The 23092-nt window shown below is 42.5% G+C and overlaps 2 protein-coding genes across 2 annotated transcripts in view; one reads left to right on the top strand and one right to left on the bottom strand.

The window, feature by feature from the left end:
• Positions 1-23092, bottom strand: part of LOC127629064 (uncharacterized) — a 72362-nt gene that overhangs the window by 6285 nt on the left and 42985 nt on the right. The window lies entirely within an intron of this gene.
• LOC127629079 (lymphocyte antigen 6B-like) lies at positions 14587-15664 on the top strand. Its single transcript, XM_052106121.1, has 4 exons — positions 14587-14640; positions 14730-14849; positions 15008-15136; positions 15354-15664. Exons 1-4 carry the CDS (start codon positions 14592-14594, stop codon positions 15419-15421), a joined length of 366 nt encoding a protein of 121 aa, XP_051962081.1. The 5' UTR covers positions 14587-14591; the 3' UTR covers positions 15422-15664.

Genomic DNA, 23092 nt, shown 5'->3' with positions numbered 1-23092 from the left:
GCTGTGAGTCTGACCCATTGACCATCCTCCCAGCCAGCACCCATCTCAGTATTCAATCCTCCCCAAGCCTGATGTCGGATTGGGGCGGCGAATGCCGTCTCAATGGGTTTAGACATTTCTCTGGGGGACAAGTTAAGATTTCCAACCCCCGGTTTTTGCTTAATCTGCTTTGCTTGCACGGCAGGAATCTCCGAAATGTCATAAGGTGGGGGGCGCGAAACAGCCACATTCAACAATCCGCGTGCCTCAGCATATGGCCCATCGTTCTGATTATCAGTCTGATCAGCAGCGCTGAAAGCAGCAGCTGCCTGAGCAGTCTGAGAAGAGAAGGTGGGGGCCAATGGAGCACGGGGAACTGTCTCATTTTTCACAGCATTTTCTGCCTTCTCACAAACAGCCTCGAAACCCTTACTCAAACTACACAGATCACAGCCGACTTCCTGCCCAATAATTTTTGCCACTCTATCATGCTGGGCAATCAAACTAGACCATCCGTCCATCATATTTGGAATTGCCTTTTCATGGCTTAAAGGTATACCACCCAGTTTACAAATCCATGAATAGGCAAACACGGATAGATATTTGGCCCTATCAGCATCTTTTTTGTTCTGCAGCCAGTCAATCTGCTGCATGACGTTCCAATCAGAATCAAACCCCTGACTGACCATTTTCTTAATGAGCTGTGCACATTTCTTTGATTTGAGCTCGTCAGAGCAGAGCTGTTTACAGCGTGTGCCCTCCTCGTTTTGGTCAGAACTACTCAGAAAATTCCCTTTATCAGTCATTTTTCTTGGTCACAGTTGAAAATCACTACCGAAAATATTTTAGCAGCAAATATTTTACGCGGATAAATTAACTATAGCAGCAACGATACTGGATTTCTACACAATACACCACAAAGTATTCTTCACAAACATCCTGGTCACATATACTGATCCATACCAATTCGGGTCATAATTTATTTATTTACTTGGGACCGCTCCTGATGCATCCCTGGCAAAACAATCCCTATTGTATTTTATTTTATTTTTTTATACCTAATATCTGAATCCCTAACTGCCTGATTCACTAAGCTCGGGGTACCCCTATCTGAGCTGGAAGAGATTGAGCAGGTTTACGGTGCCACTGGACCTCCCGTCCAGGGACGCACTCTGCCGGGGTGGTGCTTCACCCATGCCCACCTGGGCCCCCTCACAGAGCACGTTTCACTTGCGCTGTTTGCTGTTTTAACCCTTAACAGCTCTCTCAGCGACTTCTTATACTTTCAATAGTATAATTAAATTACTCTTCACTCACCTCGTCGGAGTGAAGCTCTCCCGCTCCCCTTCAAAATCTCTTCCAGTCAGACAGCCCTAACAATTAATAAAAGCTTCCTACCTTGTTTGCTGATTTGCCAGAGATGTCACCACGGAGTGATTGCCCGCATTCTCCACCAAACTGTTAGGGGTATAACAGTTGTGACCCGGACCAGATATGGAGAAAGAAGACCAGGAGTCGAGAAGTTCAATTAAAGAATCAAAAATTTACTGAAGTATAGTCTGCAGTGAAATTGGTAGAGCCAGCGGCAAAGTCTCACGAGGAGATCGAAAGCCAACTCGTACCTTACACAAAATCTTACATCAATTATACCATTTGCAAGGACGTACATTCCATTATTTTACTCCTGATTGGCTAAAAGACCATAAAGTCACAACATATAGACAGCTATGCGGCCTATCAACATTAATCAGCGCACTTGTCGTCCGAGCCCGAGATTTACATCTGAAGTGACCTCGCAGATGGTCGCGGGGCGTCTTCAAGTCGGCCTGGTGTGCATCCCTGGGTTCAAAACCTGGGTAGAAAGTCAAACGCACACACAAAACACTGACGAACGACAGTTCTTCTCTGGGCACAAGAGAGCCAGAGCACAACGTTATCAGGCCATTTAAACCAAAACAGAGAGATAAAATATTCACTCCTCGGGCAGAGGAGAGGGGTAGAAATAACATACATTTCTTCCCTAAAGAAATAATAAGAGAAAAATCACACTTCTACTATTCAGGTATTATTACATAGGACTTTAAACCATATAATTAGTCATGGAAAGGTAACAATCAAACACAGAATACATCTGGAACCTATGTTTAACGCATTCTCCATGCCCCCTCCCCTGAGAGACTGGAGAGCATCACAGATAAGCTTATCCCCAAAAGACCTTCAGCCGACGTGCAGGACAGAGAGAAAGACTCTGGAATGTTCCTAAAAGAGGCTAGTTAGCTGTGGCAGCGGGGCGTGGTCAAGCGCCCGTCCGGGAGAGAAAAGCGGTAAGGGCGCTCACACCTGAGCTAAATTATGTCTAACACCTGTCTCTAATTGCAGTAGAGCGAGGAGAGCGGATAAAAAGCCAGCAGCCACAGAGCAGAGGGAAACGGACGTACAGCAACCAAGCGTTTCTGTGCTTACGTGTGTGTGTGTGCACATTATAAAAAAACTATTAAAAAGGCTTACCTTGTGCCAGACCCCCTGTTTTCCTGTCCTCCTTGAGAAAGTCACTACACTGGTGCCGAAACCCGGGAAGAAATTGATGATGGAACAGAGTCTACTATTACATCTGAAGTGACATAGAGTCCTCCCAGCTGACGGAAGTCCTCCAGTCCCTCGCGACACTCCATCAGAGCCACCAACAATCCCTGCTTGAAGTCCGGCAAGACCAGGATCGTCGGTTCTTCGAGATCATGCGGGCTCAAGCAGAGGACCGGCATGCCATCCGGAGCCTCCTCAGCCAGGAGGCCGCTCCAGCCGCAGCCGCGACCCCGGACACCCGCGCCACATTGCCCCCACCCGCGTTACAGAAGATGGGGCCGGCAGATGATCCAGAGGCATTCATCGATCTGTTCGAACGATCGGCGGAAATTTGGGGGTGGCCCCAAGACCAGTGGGCAGCCCGTCTAGTCCCTCTGTTGTCCGGGGAAGCACAGCTCGCAGCGCAACAGCTGCAGGCAACAAGCCTCCTGGCTTATCCTGATCTGAGGAGAGCCATCTTGCAACGGGTTGGTCGGAGTCCCGAAGAAAGTCGCCAGCTCTTCCGGGCCTTGAAGCTCGATAAATCCGACCGCCCGTTTGCGTTCGCCCAGCGGCTCCGTGATGCCTGTCGGAGGTGGCTGCTCGCGCGGGACCGCGACGTCGAGGTGCTAGTCGATCAGGTGGTACTGGAGCAGTTTGTCCAGCGTTTTCCCCGGAAGACGGCGGAGTGGGTCCAGTGCCACCGCCCGGCGTCGCTGGAGGAAGCCGTGCGACTCGCGGAGGACCACATGGCGGCGATTCCCAGGGCGGATGAGCCCTCTCTCTCTCTCCCCTTCCCCTGTGTCTTCCCCTGTTTTTTTTCCCTCCCCTCTTCCCTCTCGCTCTGCTCTCTCCCCAGGGTCCGTTCCTGCCCCGCAGGCGCTGAGCGTTTGTGAGACCAGCCTCCCGGACTTGGGAACACCCGCCTAGCCCTTCCCGTCCTTCAGCCGCTCTCCTCCTCAGGTGGGGGCACCCGCCAGCACGGGTGCGGCCGCAGCGCCTGGGCCGGTCTGCTGGAGGTGCGGAGACCCGGACCACTTCGGGATCAGTGTCCGCTGATGGAAATAGGGGCAGTGGTGCGGGTCTCCGATGTTCAGCAGGCTGCCCCGATCGGGCTGGAGCGTGCAGATTCGGTAAGAATCCAGGGGGTACATACCAAGCTTTGTTGGATACCGGCTGTAACCAGACCACCATCCACCAACGCTTGGTTCAACCCGGGGCTCTGGGCTCAGCTAAACTGGTGAGGGTGAGGTGTGTGCATGGGGATATTCACAAGTATCCCGTGGTGACTCTGGCGATCAAATTCGGGGAGAAAGACATAGTGTGGAGGCAGCGGTTAGTTCCGCCTCACCCATCCGCTAATCTTGGGTACTGATTGGCCGAATTTTAGAAAATTATTGAGGGGGTTTGTGCGGATGGGTCCTGCATGGAAGTAAAGGGATGTGTGATGTGCGATGCTTTGGCGGGGAGGCGGGCCGGGCCGCCCTCGGCTGCTCGAATGACGTGGGAAGGGGCGAGGTTGTCGCTCCTCCTCTCCGGAATTCCGGAGGGGACTTCCCCTTGGAGCAGTCGCGAGATGAAACCCTTAAGCACGCTTTTGACCAAGTGAGAGTAATCGATGGTCAACAACTCCGGCCGGTGTCGCCGTTTCATATCCGTATTTTTAAGCTTATTAAAGATCAGCTATACAGGGTGACGCAGGACGCCCAAACAAAGGAGGAAGTAACGCAATTATTGATTCCACGGAGCCGCCGGAAATGGTTTTCCAGGCGGCTCACTATAATCCCATGGCCGGTCACCTAGGGGAACGGAAAACACTTCTCCGTCTAATAGCCCGTTTCTATTGGCGGGCATTGGCGGTGGCGTCCGCGAGGTGGTGTGCGGCGTGCCGTGAATGTCAGCTGGTAAACCCACGGCCACCCCAAAAGCGCCATTGCGCCCTCTACCATTAATCGAGGTCCCCTTCGAAAGAATTGGGATGGACCTCGTCGGGCCATTAGAACGGTCAGCACGCGGACATCGCCGTGTTAGTCCTAGTGGATTACGCGACGCGATATCCGGAAGCAGTGCCTCTGAGCAACATCTCCGCGCGTAGTGTTGCAGGGGCACTCTTCAAGATAATCTCCGGTGGGGATTCGAAAGAAATCCTCACCGATCAAGGCTACGACTTTTATGTCACGAACACTTCGCGAACTTTACGAGCTCTTGGGCATCAAATCGATTCAGCACTAGCGTTTACCATCCTCAGACAGATGGCCTAGTGGAGCGATTTAATAAAACGCTCAAGAACATGATTCAGTAAATTGCATACCACGATGACGCTAGGAATTGGGATAAGTGGCTAGACCCCTGTTGTTTGCAGTACTGAGAGGTCCCGCAAGCCTCCACCGGGTTCTCCCGTTTGAGCTGCTGTACGGGCGACGCCCAGCGGTGTCCTTGACGTCATCCATGGCGTGGGAGGAGGACCTTCTAACAGTAAAAATGAAATTCAGTTCGTTCTCGATCTTAGAGCAAAACTCCACACACTGGGGCAACTAACACAGGAGAATTTGCTCCAAGCTCAAGAACGCCAACGCCGACTGTATGACAGGGGTGCTCGGCTACGGGAATTTGCACCGGGAGATAAGGTACTCGTATTACTCCCAACATCGAGCTCTAAATTACTCGCCAAGTGGCAAGGACCCTTTGAGGTCACCACGGCCAGTGGGGATCTCGATTATGAGGTTAGACGTACCGATAGAGGGGCGCACGCCAAATTTATCACCTCAACCTCCTGAAATTATGGAGGGAGGAGGCGGCCTCTGTGACGCTGGCCACGGTAGTTCGGAGAGGGCGGAGCTCGGACCGGAGATAAACAAAAACTATAATCGCAACACTCCGGTTCCTTGTGGAGACCAACTCTCACCGCGGCAGCTCACAGAGGTTTCTGAATTACAAAAAGAATTTGCGGACGTGTTTTCCCTCTACCGGGCCGCACAAACATCATACAGCACCACATCGAGACCGAGCCGGGCGCGGTGGTGCGTTGCGCTCTATCGCTTACCCGAACATAAAAAGAAAATAGTACGGGAAGAATTAGATGCGATGCTTGATATGGGCGTAATAGAGGAATCCCACAGTGATTGGTCCAGCCCGGTTGTTCTTGTTCCCAAGAGTGATGGGTCTGTTCGATTCTGTGTGGATTACAGAAAAGTCAACGCTGGTGTCTAAATTTGACGCGTACCCAATGCCCCGTGTTGATGAACTGCTCGATCGGTTAGGTACTGCTCGATTTTATTCGACCTTGGATTTAACGAAGGGTTATTGGCAGATCCCCTTGACACCAATGTCCCGTGAGAAAACAGCCTTCACTACGCCGTTTGGATTACACCAATTTGTGACGCTTCCTTTCGGTTTGTTTGGGGCACCAGCCACGCTTTCAGCGACTCATGGATCGGATCCTCAGACCGCACACCGCGTGCGCCGCTGCCTATTTAGATGATATTATCATTTACAGCAATGATTGGCAGCGGCACATGCAACATCTGAGGGCCGTCCTGAGATCGCTAGCGGCGGCGAGGGCTCACCGCAAACCCCAAGAAGTGCTTGCGGTTGAGCGTGTGGAGGTACGGTATCTGGGGTTCCACTTGGGTCATGGCCAGGTGCGTCCCCAAATTGATAAGACCACGGCGATTGCGACTTGCCCTAGACCTAAGACCAAAAAGGGGTGAGGCAGTTCCTGGGGCTGGCTGGCTATTACAGAAGATTTGTACCCAATTATTCGGACGTCACCAGCCCGCTGACTGACCTCACTAAAAAGGGGCTCCAGATCCGGTCCAATGGTCAGAGCAGTGCCAACAGGCGTTCACGCAGGTTAAAGCTGCACTTTGTGGGGGCCGCTTTTGCATGCACCTGACTTCTCTCTCCCCTTTGTATTGCAGGCGGACGCTTCAGACAGAGGGCTGGGGGCCGTACTCTGCAGGTGGTGGAGGGAGAGGAGCCCGGTGCTGTACATTAGCCGGAAGCTCTCCTTAAGGGAGACTAAGTACAGCACCATAGAGAAGGAGTGTCTGGCCATCAAGTGGGCGGTCCTCACCCTCCGATACTACCTGCTGGGGTGGGCCTTCACCCTCTGCTCGGATCATGCCCCACTGCAGTGGCTCCACCGCATGAAAGATACTAGCGCCCGGATCACCCGTTGGTATCTGGCCCTCCAGCCTTTTAAGTTCAAGGTGGTCCACAGACCGGGGTGCAGATGGCTGCCGCTGACTTCCTCTCCAGAAATGGGGGAGTGGTAGGCAGGCGGATGACGCCCGGCCTGAGTCGGGCGGTGGGGGTATGTGGCAGCGGGGCGTGGTCAGCGCCCGTCCGGGAGAAAAGCGGTAAGGGCTCACACCTGAGCTAAATTATGTCTAACACCTGTCTCTAATTGCAGTAGAGCGAGGAGAGCGGATAAAAAGCCAGCAGCCACAGAGCAGAGGGAGACGGACGTACAGCAACCCAGCGTTTCTGTGCTTACGTGTGTGTGTGTGCACATTATAAAAAAACAATTAAAAAGGCTTACCTTGTGCCAGACCCCCTGTTTTCCTGTCCTCCTTGAGAAAGTCACTACATTAGCATTCAACACACACATGATTCAAAGTATATTTCAGTTATGCATAAGAAAATAGAATTGATTATGTGATCATGCATATAGTTAATTCATCACTTTATTAAAGAAGTTAAGCAACAGAATACAGATAGATATTGATATAAAAGGATATATATATATATATATATATATATATGTATTGATATATCTGAAGAGACAAGGGATTTTGACCCTCACCCTTCATCTGTATAGAGTGAAACCGGGATGGAAGAGCGATGAGGATTGACACCTGTGGGAAATGATCTCTAACAGCTCTTTTGTGTTGCTGTGAGAGCTGGAGGGGGATAACAGGGCAATCCAGACCACCAGAGGGGAGAGAAATGGAGACTGTCAGAAGTGTCTATGTGTGTGTTCATTTGTTCTGCTGAAAAACATTAGTTTGTGTGTGTCACTGAAAAGCGTTGATATTAAAGACTTTAGTGGAATTTTTATCCGGCTCTCACTTCCTCCTTCCTACCTGAAGAGCTAGAGATATGTGATATTGAATTATTTGAGTTTTGTACAGTATGTTAATGTACATTATATGGTTTAGAGATGATTTAGAGACATTTATAATGTAAAAAAAAGTATATATCTATTTAAATAAATATTGTAATCTTAATATTTTCTGTTTGTCGAAGAATCCTCTTGCAGCAATGCAGATCTTTGGCATTTAGAAGCCGCTTGACCTCAGACTGACAGTGACTGTAACGACTAGCTTTAGTAATTGTCAGAGTTCAGGAATATGCTATTAGAATTAGGATACCATTTAAATAATTAAGTGAATCTTTAAATATAATGACTGTTTTTGTGTTTGTAAAAACATCTCTTGTCTTGATTAGATGGAATCTATAAGGGCAGTTTCTTGCTTCTTTTGTCGCCTCTGTTCTTCCACATCCTGTTGAACTGAGTGACTCACAACCACAGTGAAGACAACATACAACCACCACAACCACAGAATATAGGAAAAAACTATTAACAGGAAAAAAATAAATCACATTTTCTGATCTATGTAAAATGTACAAAACCTTTATTTCCGGTGGATCACGTGACCCATCGACAGCGATGCCAGCATAGTTTTCAGCTCTGCTCGCATAATCTTATTTTTTCAATTATCCTATCACATACTTTAAATACTTCGACACCTATCTCATCATGAATCCTTCCCCAACCAAAGAAGCATGGAAAAGGGAAAATGAACAATCGCCTATGAAGAAAAAATGTAAGGATTCTGCCATTTCCAAGGAAGAACTCGATGCAGCTATTGCTAATGGCATAAAGCTAGCCCTCCAAGAACAACAACGTGGTCTAGATGTGGTCGTAGCTTCCGCTGTCAGGGAAGCTGTGGACTCTATCCTGGTCCCAGCACTACGTGATTTACTGAACCGAAATCCAAAAGACTAATGAAACCGTAAAGGAGATCAGCAGTGAACTTGAGAATGTAGCCAAATCCACTAAACGGATTCAAGACCGAGTGGACTCTGTTCAGACGGCTGCACGAGAGGACAGGCGATCGGTTATCGAACTAAAGACCCAGCTGGACCAGCTCACCACAAAGTTGACAGACCTGGAGGACAGGGGACGAAGGAATAATGTAAGGCTGGTTGGCTTACCAGAAGCTTTGGAGGGTTCGGATGCAATCGGCTACCTGAAAGAAAATCTTCCCAGGTGGATCCCCTCATTGGTGGGCCGAGACATTGACATCGAACGGGCACATCGTGTGTATGATGGAGGAGAGGCTAAATCCAACAAGCCGCGCACCCTTATCTTCAGATTACTGCGTTGGCAAGACAGAACGGCTATCCTGAACGGTGCACGTCAAGTTTATCCAGTGAAATATGCAGCCAATGGAGCCACTCGCTCACGCGCATCCGCTCACCTGCTCACTACAGTCCAGCGACAGTCCAGCGACAACAGCAAAGAGAAAGAGCTTCAGTTCTACCATGAAGAAGGCTAAAGACATGGGCCTGGAGCCATTCCTCATTTATCCTGTGCAGATTAAACTGCAGTATAAAGGCGAGAGGAAGATGTTCGACTTCCCCCAGGCTGCCGAAGATTTTATCAACTCTCTTCCACGGAGGTCCACTTCTACACCGGTACGGCGCGACGGTGGTGTTACTGACGCAGCCTCAAACCCGACCAAAGAAAAGAACGATGGGGATCCTCCTCAGCTAGAGAAGGCAATTTAGTGGACATGGAGGAATGAACTCAGATCACCTAACAAGTTATCTTGCATGGTCAATCTTAGGATCCTCACCTCAAGGCATTTTGGAATGTAAGTGTAGTTAGACTACGTCTTCTGACAATATTGTTTTTTAGAAATGATCTAAAGTTAGTATGCTAATTTAACCTTGCTTTACCAGTTCGAGAGGTGACGAATGTATTCATTTAATGTGTTACGATTGTGTGGGTTTATCTGATACTATAGCGTTGGGCTGGATTGGTCACGTATCAGACAATGTTTATGTTCTTACAGACCTACGGCTTTTTGCCCGTGCGGTCTGTGTTTGTTTTTGTATATAGTCCCCCTACAGACATATTCCTACTCTTTGACAGAACATCAGCAGTGGGACATCTGTACGATAATTGGCAGGATGTTTACATGCTTCTGTTATATACTAACACGCTCATATTTTAAGACAGATCTTAGCGATATAATATGTCGATGCAGTCATTGAATGTATTATCACTCAATGTGAATGGCCTAAACTCCCTATCAAACGCACTTCGTGTTCTTGAGTATCTATATCGTAAAAGGTAGACATCGCCCTTATTCAAGAAACACACCTAAAACAATGTGACGTGGCACGATTTCAAAATAAACATTATAGATTAATTGCATCATCGATATGCCCTAAATAAAACCAAGGAGTATGCATCCTTCTTAACCGGAAAATATCATGCAATGTAAATGTTACTGGAAATGATGAGAATGGAAGACTTGCTTTTGCCCGGGTCTGTATACTCAATCATAAATTAGCTTTCACGTCCATATACTGCCCAAATGAGCCTGACAGAGTTTTTTTTTCTTACATAGGAAACACATTGTTAGAACAAAATGATTGTTCTTTAGTGGTGGGAGGCGACTTCAATGTAGTCCTTAATCCGTCTCTTGATAAATCTAATTCAGATGTAATGGCCAATCCTTCATCTACCTTATTGAATACACTTCTCAAAGATTTAAATCTTGTGGATGTTTGGCGTATACAGAACATTACTTCTAGAGATTACACATTTTTCTCCAATAGACATAAATCATTTTCCGGATAGATTATATTTTTCTTAGCCCAACCCTAATTGCAGGACATACGTCCATTACTATTTTACCAATTCTACTATCTGATCACTCCGCACTTATATGCAACATCGATCTGCCCAACATCAAGTCCAAGGCCCCCAGGTGGTGTTTAAACACATCTTTACTAACTAATGCTGGATTTCTTAGTTCACTCAAAGCACAATTAAAAGATTTTTTTAGATATTAACACAAAGGATTGTCCTAATCCACAAGTTCTATGGGAGGTTACAAAGTGTTTTTTACGTGGTTTCTGTATTTCATTCTCCTCAACTTTAGCTAAAACAAAAGTTTCCCAGATCACAAATCTTGAAAACAAAATAGAATCATTAGAGAATTTGCAAAAACATAGCTTCTCAGATGATCAGTCTAAATTGCTGGCATCTTTGAAAGATGAATACAAGACACTGGCCGTATCAAAGGCGGAATTTATCTTGCATAGAACCAGACAAAAGTACTATTTTGAAGCAGAGAGGCCCAGTCACCTACTCGCTCTTATGCTTAAGGAATGTGAAACAAAAGCTCACATCCCAGCAATAAATACACCTGAGGGCAAAATTACTACCAATCCGCAAGCCATTAATAATACATTCTTAAAATTTTATGAAAACTTATACAAATCAGAGATTTCTTATGACGATGCTACCAGTAAACATTTTCTTGACAAACTAGAGCCTCCCTGCCTCAAGCAAACTCATCATGATGATCTGGAAGCTGTATTAGAGCTGGACGAACTACATAAAGCTGCAAAATGTCTCAACAAAGGCAAATCGCCTGGCTTGGATGGCCTCCCTCCAGAGCTTTATTTAGAACTATGGGACATGGTGGGCACACTCATGCTGGATTCGTTTAATTTTGCAATCCAAAGTGGGACCTTCCATAGAGACCAAAAAACAGCACTCATCACCTTACTCTTGAAAAAGGGAAAACATCCTTTTGAGAGTTCTAGCTTTAGACCAATATCTTTACTTACAAGTGATCTGAAGATATATGCCAAAGTACTTGCTCTGCGCCTGGAAAAAGTTATTCAATCTCTAGTCAATGAAGACCAAACAGGCTTTATCAAGGGACGCTATGCATCTGATAACATGAGAAGGCTGCTACACATTATAGAGGTGGCAGAGACACACCCAAATCCTTGTGCTGTGTTTTCATTGGACGCAGAGAAAGCCTTCGATAGGATAGAGTGGAAATATATGTGGGCAGTCCTACAACGTTTCGGTTTCAGGAATAATTTCATAGCAATGATCAAGGCTTATACCACTCACCTTTAGCAAGTGTTCTAACAGGTGACATAATCTCTTCTCCTTTTACCCTGCAGCGTGGTACAAGACAGGGGTGTCCACTCTCGCCACTTTTATTTTGTCTTTCTCTTGAACCTCTAGCACAAGCCATCAGGCAATCTACAGCTTCCCCTATGGAAATTGGTCATCATAATCATATTATATCTCTGTACGCGGATGATATAATTTTGTTCTTAGATAACTTTGACACCTCTATTCACCCAGTTATTAAAGAATTTGATAATTTTAGCAGCCTGTCAGGCTACAAAATTAATTGGACAAAATCGGCACTCATGCCTCTAAATAATATACACACAAGTGTTCCTATTCCCAGCTATATTCAGACCAAAAGCTCTTTTACATATCTGGGCATTAAGATCTATAAAAACATACATAAAATTACCAGAGATAGCTTCAACACTATGTTAAGCAAAATAAAATCAGACATTCATAGATGGAAGAATCTAAAAACATCTCTTCAAGGTAGAATTAATACAGTCAAAATGAACATATTGCCCCGTTTTAATTTCCTTTTCTTTATGTTACCACTCTGCCCCCCTCCAAATTACTTTAAAGACATTCACTCTATGATTTCCAGTTTTATTTGGGATGGTAGAAGGCCCAGGGTTCGTTTGAATACACTGCAACGACCCAAACTGCTGGGTGGTCTGGCAGTACCAAACGTTGAACTTTATTATTGGTCATTTCAGATCAGAGCACTCAGCTCATGGGTAGACCCACAGTCTACCACGGCATGGAGATTGATTGAATCTGCTAAAATATTACCACACAAACTGCAAGACATCCTATTCTCTAGTGTAACAAACAAAACAATAAAAGAGAATTTTGGGCCCATCATTGCTAACTCTATACAAGTGTGGAAGAAAGCAGAACAGTGGATGGGCGGCCCACCTAAATTCTGTCGGAACACGCCACTATGGCATAACCAGAGATTATTATGTGGCAACAAACCATTTAATCAGCCATCTTGGTCATCCCTTGGGGTGAATACATTAGGTGATATATATGATACTCAAGGTCTCTGCTCCATTCAAGATTTAAGATCACGCTTTTATCTTCCTGGGTCCTCTTATTTTGTTTACTTTCAGCTAAGATCAGCATTAAAAACGTATGGAGTTCCCTGGAATTCTCCTCTCCCCTCACATCCCATGTTGCAATGGATTGCACCATTACTGGGCAGACCTTCTGTCTCTTTAATATATAGTGCACTGATTCAGCATAGTGCCAAGGCTTTACCAATTGAGTCCATATGGAACAGGGAGTTGGGGAGTTTAAATATAAACCTAGATTGGGAGAGAATATGGTACAATCTAAGTAGGACCTCTAAGAACTTAGTTCACCAACTAATTCACTTCAAAACAATACATAGAGCCTACATCACACATTATAAGAGATTCCAGATGAAATTACAACCTACTCACAATTGTCATATATGTAACACTGCTTCACCTGGAACGTTTTTACACATGTTTTGGGATTGTCCAGTTATCTCTAAGTTCTGGTTGCATGTGAACTCATCTTTAGTGGGTATACTTGACATTTTTTATGTGCCTAATCCTGGTTTCTGTCTCCTTAATGATAATTCTGATATAAATCTTAAGCAAATTCAGTTCAAAATGTTATTCGCAGGGTTTACCTCTGCAAAGAAAACAATTTCGAATAACTGGTTCTTTCCGGATATGTGTATGGAATCATTCTGGATCCATAGCCTTGTCAACATTGTCAACCTTGAACATACAACTGCACGACTCAATAAGGCGCGACCAGCGACTGTACAAGCTTGGAACTCTTTCTCATCTAGGATAATCTCATGGTCCAGGGACAACAGCTAGGCAATCTTTGTTGTGAACTATACCTGCCTTACATATTTCTGTTGTTTTATGTATTGTCTTATCATAATGTATTGTCTCATTCATCCAATCATTACCACTGTGATGTTTTTCTTTTTCTTTTCTTATCCTTTAGTTATTTATTTATTTATTTTTTCTCCTTATATAGTCACATATGATTTTGGAGATGTCTGTAACCCCCACCCCCCCCAGAAAACAATAAAAATGTTGATCACAAAAAAAAAAACCTTTATTTCCAGAAAAAGTCAAACTGAACTGCTGAAATAAAAGATTTACACACCTATATTTTGTGGTTATTTGTACAGTTTAACATTGTGATCTCTTGCTGAGGACAGGTTAAGTTACATGTGATTCCAAGTACAGAGCGTGCATTTAAAAAACAAAACCTAAAAAATAAAACCGAATGAAATTATTTAAAAATGTAAGTAATAAATGCCCTGAGTATACACATTTACTTTAGATTGATCTTTTCCAGAATTTATATAATTATACATTTCTTGATTTTTAACAAAGATGACTTTTTTATGTAAGACATGTTTTGTTCTTTATCACAAGAATCAGTGATGGACATTTAATGATGAGTCAGAGATTGTAAAAGAGTTTGCCTCTAAATATATCTGATTTCAAATGTTGGAAAGGTGACATGCTGTCAGGGAATCCTGTGTAACTCTTGGGGCCTCTGATCAACTACATCCTCTTTAAATGAGTTCAACAGCGTTATATCTATATCTGCAGAAGTGATATACTAGGAGTGGGTGAGAAACAGATCAAAGTTAAGTCCTTTTTTTACTCTAAATTTCCACTTTCACTTTATTTGTTGCTCTACATAATGGGGGAATAAAAAAACTAGTCAAAGTTTTGTAATCTCAGAAGTATAACTCCCGCCTCTACTTTGAATAAATCTGCATTTATTTCCGCAATGAACCCTCCCCTTTTCAGCGATCATAAAACAGATCTGAAACTATGAGATTTCATTTCCCTCCTGAGCAAAGATGAATCTACGAGTCTCTGTTGTGCTTCTTTTGATTTTTCTCACTGGAGGTAAAAAAGCACTTCAGCATGTAAAGTATCGATGTATTATGTGGTTCATATAGAGATGTTAATGAAAGTCTTTCTTTTTATTGCTACAGGACACTCTCTCAAATGTTATTTCTGCACATTTATGACAAAAACGGGTTCTTGTGATGGAACAACGATGACATGTCCCATTGGAGGTTCCAAATGTGGAAGTGTAATAACGGATTCCATTGGTAAGTCTGGTCATAAATAACTGAAAGTTACAGCACTACTGGAGTGAAAATGTTTATTTGTTGAGCTCTTCACATGAATTATTTTCCTAATTATATCCTCAGGTAATTTTTGAGAAAAACTTTCTTCTATCTTAAATTGGGGGTTTCTGTCTTTGTAGTAGGTTCCACTGAGGTGTCTGTCACAGCTAAGGCTTGTGCTCCTGAATGTAAACCTAGAACCGAACAGATCCCAACTGGAGGAACAATTACTACCAAGTGCTGTGACACTGATCTCTGCAATGGCACAGGTATTGTCCTTCATTTGACCATGTGATCATTTACATTCATTCATTAAGCAGACACTTTTATCCAAAGCTATTAGAATTAGGGTACCGTTTAAAGAATTAAGTATTTGATCACTTTATTGTTGCAATTCAAAATTCAAAAAGTCAAATTCTATTCAAGTGAATCTTTAAATATAATGACTGTTTTTGTGTTTGTAAAAACATCTCTTGTCTTGATTAGATGGAATCTATAAGGGCAGTTTCTTGCTTCTTTTGTCGCCTCTGTTCTTCTACATCCTGATGAACTGACACAACCACAGTGAAGACAACATACGACCACCACAACAGAATATAGAGATTATTTAATGAATAATTTTGCATTACTAAATAGAGCTTGTTTGTTTCGTATCCTCACAATCACAATGGAAGGAACTCAACTCAAACTATTAACAGGAAGAAAAAAAACACATTTTCTGATCCATGTAAAATGTACAAAACCTTTATTTCCAGAAAAAATCAAACTAAACTGCTGAAATAAAAGATTTACTCACATATATTTTGTGGTTATTTGTATGACTATTTTAGCGACCTCTTGAAATCTTTATCACACACAGAATCTTGGATATTTGACATTGTATGAGAGAAAACTGAATTTTCTAAGTGAAATGTGTCCAGCATTTGGAAAACTGATTATCCACAATTCATGAAAATGTGCTTTTAAAATATAAAATTTCCCAACAAAATATGTTTGTGTATACTGCTTTGGTACATGCACAAAGACACATTTCTGGTATATCAGTCATTTGTAAATACAAGTTCTCCTTTCACTTCTGCTTTTACTGTGAAACATGTTACTGCTTTAGTTTTACAAATGTACAAATGAGTTTGTGAGCTACACACTTCAGTTCTGTATAAATTAAACTTAATTTCCTGTAATTAGGATGTTGCGTGCTCACACATGCTATAAATCAGACATCATCTGTATGTTATGCAATACTGTTGAACTACAGGTTCTCTGCATATTGAGGGATAGGACAAAGTATTTCAACATCAAATAAATGACACACATCATCTTTAAACTTCTGTTTACTCTCTTTTCATCATGCAGGGCACTGATTCTTAAAATAACACACAAACATGTTTAAAATCTTATTTTTAATTTTATAATACTAAACTCATTTGAAACTGATATATTTAAATGTCTCCGAAAACGAACCATGTAAGGGAAGATTTTATACAAAATTGACATTTATTTACTTCATAACTTACATCTTACTGTCACTTGCGTCAACTCCGTCAGACACACTAAAAGCGTGCTATTTTAATCTGATCCATCCAAGAAGAGTGTAAAGTCTTTAATGATCTAATAATGGTGTTCAGTAAAGGAGTTAAGTGATTAATATGGAGTTAAATTTGTGCCATAATTAAACAAACAAATGTAGCATTTTGCAAACAAACTCAATCTGCTTTGCAAAGGAAAACTCGACTCGCAAACAAACAGAAAGCAATGTGCAAATACAAAGGTCAATTTGAGTGAAAATGAGCAGAGGAGTAACAAATATGTATAGTGTTTTACAAATATAAATAAATGAGCCAAGATCATATTTTACAAATAAATACAAACCATCCTACAAATTGCTTGTAACCTTTAAACAAATACCAAACCTATTGCATACAAATGCATACCTGTCTGTTACGACTGTGCAGATGGCTTTTATGAGATCCCTCGGCTCGATTTTCTCACAAATGCATCCAGGCAGATTTTCTCACAAATGCGTCCAGGCAGATTTTCTCACAAATGCAGTAGATCCTCTTCCAAAACAGTAGATGGCGCTAAGCTATGCGATTAATTTACTGTTAGTCTCCGGGTATGGAAGCATATGGGTAGCAATATTCAATTTGACATTTAATGTGCAAAATGACAATGCAATATGTAAAATGGCAATGCATTCTGTATTTAAATTTACATTTTACATTACCATTCTAGCAACGTTTGGTGCAAAATGAAAATGAAATTACATAATTTACATTTGCCATTTCAGACACTCGTTTTAATATGCATTATTGAAACGCTTTATAAGTTGCAAAATTAAAATGAAAATGTATTACAGAAATGATTAGATATGTGTAACATGTTCAAGCAAAAACTGTGGCAAAATGATCATTCAAATTTTATTTTTCTTAATTGCATTTACACTCACAGTCAAGACACTTGCGATTGCTTTTTCATTAAATGTCCCGCAATGAATGTAGCAAAATTCAATGTGCACATTGAAAGTGCATTCCAAGCCGATCAAGCCCCTGCCCCGCCCCCTCCCGCCCTCTCCCACTGTAAGCTCAAAACACGTAACATAGCCATAACATGTTATGTTTACCTGTTGCCGAGCCCCGTCTTGATGCAGTGATTGACAGGGCGGTTCTCGTGTTGGGCACTGCCCACGCATGGACAGCGCTTCTGGATGGGTCTTGCTCCCACTGCGTTAGAAGGAAAGCCACTCCAGCGGCTCCCCGACTCGGTCCTTCTACCCAAGGGTATGTGGAGGGATCTGTTAGCACTGTGGGCAATTTGGGAATTTCAATGGGCGCTTATCCGCCTGGAAACCCCCCACGGATCTCCCATTCCCCAGCATGCTCGTTTGCCCCAGCGAGTTCACGATCTCAGATACACCTTTCCACGCAGTATTTTTCTTAAAAATGTCCTTGTATGTGGGAAGAGACATATCATAGGGACCCTTGGAAAATTTCTAACAGCAAGAATTAACCTTTCATCCATCTTTCCATTACTGCAGGAGCTGAGAGAGAGAGAGAGAGAGAGAGAGAGAGAGAGAGAGAGAGAGAGAGAGAGAGGGCGAGAGAGAAGGATCACGTGAGCTCTCCCGTCTTCTCTCCTATTGGCTGTCGCTTCCGTAAGTCGCTCTTCATTTGAATAAAGTTGAACTTGTCTCAACTTTGTGGCGTCGCTGGACACGCCCACATCTAGTCGCCAACGGTCGCGACAGCTCGTGTCGCCGGAAGTCGCTGTGCTCTCATTGAAAATGAATGGGATGGAGTCGCTATCGCGCGCGATGTCGCTGGCAGTGTGTACGCACCTTTATAAATGGACAGATAAACACATTAACTGACGTGGGCCCACACACACGCGCGCGCTCACCCCTCGTTGCAGGCCTGTACCGTTGCTCGCGTGTTGTGGCCGCTTCACTCCGAAGAGCCAAATAAACATTAAATGGGATACCTTCAATCCGTAGTAATGAGTCCTTCCGGGTTAGGAAACTTGAATCACTCGTTCATCCCTGATATGCGCGTACTGGCCTCCTTACGATCCCTCGTTGCCAGGGGAACCCTGAACCCCTCGGCGATTCAGGGCACTACCTGGATATCCAGTCGTACAGCTCCTCCTTATCACCGTTATTCACGTTGATAAAGTCCACTTTAGTATTTAGATACTCAGTCACTATTTCGTTTGAAGTTAGCACTAACTCGTCTGGAACTCACTTTCTAAACTCAGCTTTCTGCTTACAGCCAGCGAACCCTTGCTAAACAAAATCTCTGCTGAATAAACTGATTAAAGGCTTTTCTTTAATCAGAAATAAAATCAACCAATCCTGGTCTGATTAATCACGATTCTCTCACACATACAGATGGCGCGTTTCTATGGTTTCGACCAAGTGTGCCGCACAAGCCCTCAAAAGTGAAGCCAAACGTTTCGATCGCCCCCCGGTGACTGGTCCTAGTATAGGTCATAAACCCCGCCTCCCCATGTTATTCAACGGGACGTGAGACCAACTAAACAATTAAATTACACTTCACATATCTTTTTTCCAAAGATAGTTTCTGTCATTTACTGTAGTTTCTATCACGTTGATGTCATTTCAAGTGTTTGTTTTCAAAATAAGTTTGTTTTTAGTTATTTGATGCTATAAAAACGGTGCTGTGATATCATGATTGACAGCTGTGATTGACAGGTTTTCTGAGCAAAGTAGTCACTGAAGCACCAACTGACTTTTTTTTCGGGATCTTCGGAGGACTGAGGAGATTGGAGCTTTAAATGTAATATCTAAATTTCTATAATTAATTATTTCACAGCGTCATAAGTCAAAAGTGCAGGGGTGTGTGCATGCGATTGATTCAGCGAGAGTGAGGGCGGGTCCTTGATTTCACGGCTTTACTTCCTGCTCACTACTGCGCAGGTCTGGTCCCGAAATCGCAACTGCACAGACTCAAGTCCCAAGATGTCAGCGCCATATCGGGACACTGGCGGCTTCAGTTCTCACCAATGGAATTTTTTTTACTAGATTAAGATCCTCACTCTTTATTTATTTTTTATTTTTATATATTTTCTTTATTTTTTTAATTTTTTTGTCTTTATTTTTTCATTGTGTGTGGTTTGTTTTTACATATGCTGTATCAACACGGAAAACATATGGATAATTATTGAATTATGCCATAAATGTTTGTATTTGATTTCTGTTTAATAATAATAATAATTTTAAAAAAAGTAAAAAAAATGTATAAAAAGTTCTCACCAATGGAAAAGAGCGAAGGTGCGTCGTCCATCTTTTTTTACAGTCTTTTTAATTTATTTTTTATTTATTTATTAACAGAACATAATATACAACAGTATACAAATATATACAGAAAATACCAGAGTGAACAAAATGTTAATTCCTTAATCAAAAAGATAACCACGAAAAATACTACAAGTCTTTTTTGCTTTTTTGTTGACTATATTCTCCAAACAGGTGCTGTAGTTCTTGATCTCCTGGAGAAAATTAATGAAATTTGGCTTGGACCCTGACCATTTCTTTTTATGTATGTGGAACTTCCCCAAAATAATAAAAAGTGTCACAAGAAAAATAAAGTTATTATTATTATTTTCATTGGAATAATATATACATATATCAAAATTATTTAGTTTGAATATAGTTTTGGTTTTCCTTCTGATAAAATTTTCCATATCCCCCAAATTTTTTAGAGTATACACAATTATAAAAAAGATGTACAATAGATTATTTTTCAGTCGAACAAAAATCACAGGAATAATCAATATCTAAATTCAATCTTTCTAATACACCTTTAGCTGGATATATGTACAACTTTGAATGTAACCTCTTTTACTTTATTATTTAAACAATATTTTTCACAAATATTCCAAGCTTTAGTCCAGTTTATATGTCTAAATACATTGTTCCATAATGAACTTTTATGAGTAGCTGTTCCACCTATTAAAATATTCCTAATATGGTGTGGAGTGGAGGGGGGCGGGGCCGGAATATCGCGCGCCCGGTCCCCAATCGGCCTGATGAGGCGCGCGAGGGATAAAGGTGGCCGGTGACGACGGTGAGAGAGAGAGAGAGAGAGAGAGAGAGAGAGAGAGAATTGAACACACCTTTATTACAAAAAAACCTATACTAATACAATCAGTTCCTACCTATGGAAAATTAAAAAATACACATTCAAAACAAAAACAAAAATAAATAAATAATTGGGAAAAGAGTCATTTTAAAACATGTACAAATTGTAAACTCTCATTAATGATTTCACACAGAGCCCTCTTATAGCACCAAATTGATTCAAAAGACATAAGTTCCCCCATAGCCTTGTAATACTGAAAATCTATTAAAACTCTAGATTTCACTAGGTTAAGAAACATCATTTTTAAATTGATGATTGAGTTTCGCTCAATTTTTATCCTCCTGGTGTCATAAATAGCCTTTTTCGCTAGACCTAATAGAAAATTCAGCAGTTGGCAACAGAATTGATGACTCCGAGTATATTTAAAACCACAAATAAAAGTTTCCACAGAGAAAATCTCATCAAAAAGATCAAAAAAACTCTCTAAAACCTGAAACAAAGGTACCAGTCTGTTGCAATACAGAAAAGCATGAAATACATTCTCTTTCTCAGAGCAGAAGGGGCACTCATCACTAGTGCCGGGGTTTATAACCGAAACAAGAGCATTCACTGCAATAGCGCCATGAAGAATTCTCCACTGCAAGTCCCCCACCTTCTTAGGCAAAGGTGACTTGTATAAAGCTCTCCATTCTGGTTTCGCATTCTCCCCTAAATGGAGGACAGATCGCCAAGGTGTGTCCACTCTTTTGTGTAAAGACTGCTTATTCAAAATTTTGACACAGCTTTTGTTCAAGACTTTTCCAGAAACTGGATTTGGACCCACTAACATCAACATGCTGGTTTGTAGATAAGCACTTTCACATTCCTCAAAGTCCGTAACCAGGTATAGATCAGGAAAGGGGTCATTGCAGTTTGGAGTAATTGAGCCTTCATTGTAATCTTTTAGTAATTTTAATTCTTCTGACGTGAGTGTTAGCTTCCACTTTTCAAGTAATTTAGCTGTGATGCGTTTTGACTTTATTCCTAAATGTCCAGCAACTGTATCAGTGTCCTCAAAAGCCAGTCCAGCCCGATTGAGTAAATGTCCAAGTGTTAAAACTCTGGTTTTAAAAAGAATGTCAGAAATTGCAGGAAATGTCTTTTCACCCGATAAGTCCAGGCGCGATCCGTTAATCAGGGGTTCCTGTAGTAACCAATGCAAGGAGCTCGTGGTGCTTGTTCTCTGCACCTTAAACAGAGACCAAACTTTAAAAAGATTCTGGTAAAAGATGGGCAGTTTAGACAAATCCATCCTTTGTGGGTTCAACCAAAATAAGGATCTCCCAAAGTCCAGACATCTGAAATCCCGCAAAATGGCACAAGCAGCGAATTTCCAGCTTGAGTCTACTGGTCCAGTCAAGAGCCTTTGAACAAAATGAACCCTGAAAGCTGCTATCCGGCTCTGTATGTGGATTAAGCCATGCCCCCCTTCTTCTTTGGGCAAGTACAAAACGGCTTTCAGTACCCAATGCATCTTGTCCCAGAAAAAATCAACTAAAATTGATTGTAACTTTGGCAACAGGTCTCGCGGAGGATCCACACAAATTAATCGGTGCCAAAGAGCAGAAGCAATTAAATTATTGATAATCAAAATTCGTCCTTTATGACATTTTAGGGAGTAAAAAATTCCACTTGTTAAGGCGACCTTTAAACTTCTCAACAATGCCATCAAAATTCTTCTGCATGAATAATTGGTCCCCTAAAAACACTCCCAGATATTTAAAACCATCCTTGGTCCAGGATAAACCTTCTGGGAGCCTTGGCTCCATATTAACCCAACTTCCGACTAAAATCGCTTCACTCTTGGACCAATTAACTTTTGTGGCAGAAACTCTTTTAAAATCATTCAGAATCTCCAACAAAACATTAACATCTCTCTGTCCCTTGATTAAAACAACAATATCATCAGCATATGCCGATAACTTAAAAGCATAAGAACATCTTGGGACACGTAAACCATACAATTCTGCTCTTATTTTGTTTAGAAGGGGTTCTATGGCCAAAGTATACAGCATACCAGACAAAGGACAGCCTTGTCTGATACCTCTAAAAACTCTAAAAGGGGCACACAGATTCCCATTAAGTTTCAGAACGCTTTCAACATCATTGTACAACACTTTTATCAAGGAAATAAAATCATTACTAAAACCAAAGGCTGTTAAAACATTCCATAAGTACATGTGTTCCACTCTGTCGAAAGCTTTTTCTTGGTCGATGGATACTAGACCAAAGTCCAATTTTAGGCTTTTGCCAATATCTAGAACATCCCTAATAAAAGAGATATTATCAGAGATTCGTCTCCCTGGAACACAATATGTCTGATCAGGATGAATGATTTGGCTAACTTTAGAAAGCAATTTGTAATCGGTGCACAACAAGCTCACAGGTCTCCAATTTTTGATCTCATTTAGATCGCCTTTCTTTGGCAGTAATGTGAGGACTGCCCTTCTACAGCTTAAAGGTAGCTGTCCATTGACCAAACTGTCATTCAGCACCTGCAATAGATCTGGGCTCACCTCTTTCCAGAATGTCCTATAAAATTCAACTGGTAGCCCATCAATTCCCGGTGCTTTTCCGCCTTCCATGTTT

This window comes from Xyrauchen texanus, chromosome 35 (genome assembly GCF_025860055.1).
Source record: "Xyrauchen texanus isolate HMW12.3.18 chromosome 35, RBS_HiC_50CHRs, whole genome shotgun sequence".
Classification (NCBI taxonomy): domain Eukaryota; kingdom Metazoa; phylum Chordata; class Actinopteri; order Cypriniformes; family Catostomidae; genus Xyrauchen; species Xyrauchen texanus.
This window is presented reverse-complemented; position numbering and strand designations above follow the sequence as displayed.

What these genes read in the sequence shown, in the direction of transcription:
- LOC127629079 (XM_052106121.1), top strand. Translation starts at nt 14,592, where the DNA reads ATGAATCTACGAGTCTCTGTTGTGCTTCTTTTGATTTTTCTCACTGGA. An exon ending in TTTGATTTTTCTCACTGGAG is followed by an intron (nt 14,641 to 14,729) that starts GTAAAAAAGCAC and finishes TTATTGCTACAG; the next exon opens with GACACTCTCTCAAATGTTAT. An exon ending in TGTAATAACGGATTCCATTG is followed by an intron (nt 14,850 to 15,007) that starts GTAAGTCTGGTC and finishes CTGTCTTTGTAG; the next exon opens with TAGGTTCCACTGAGGTGTCT.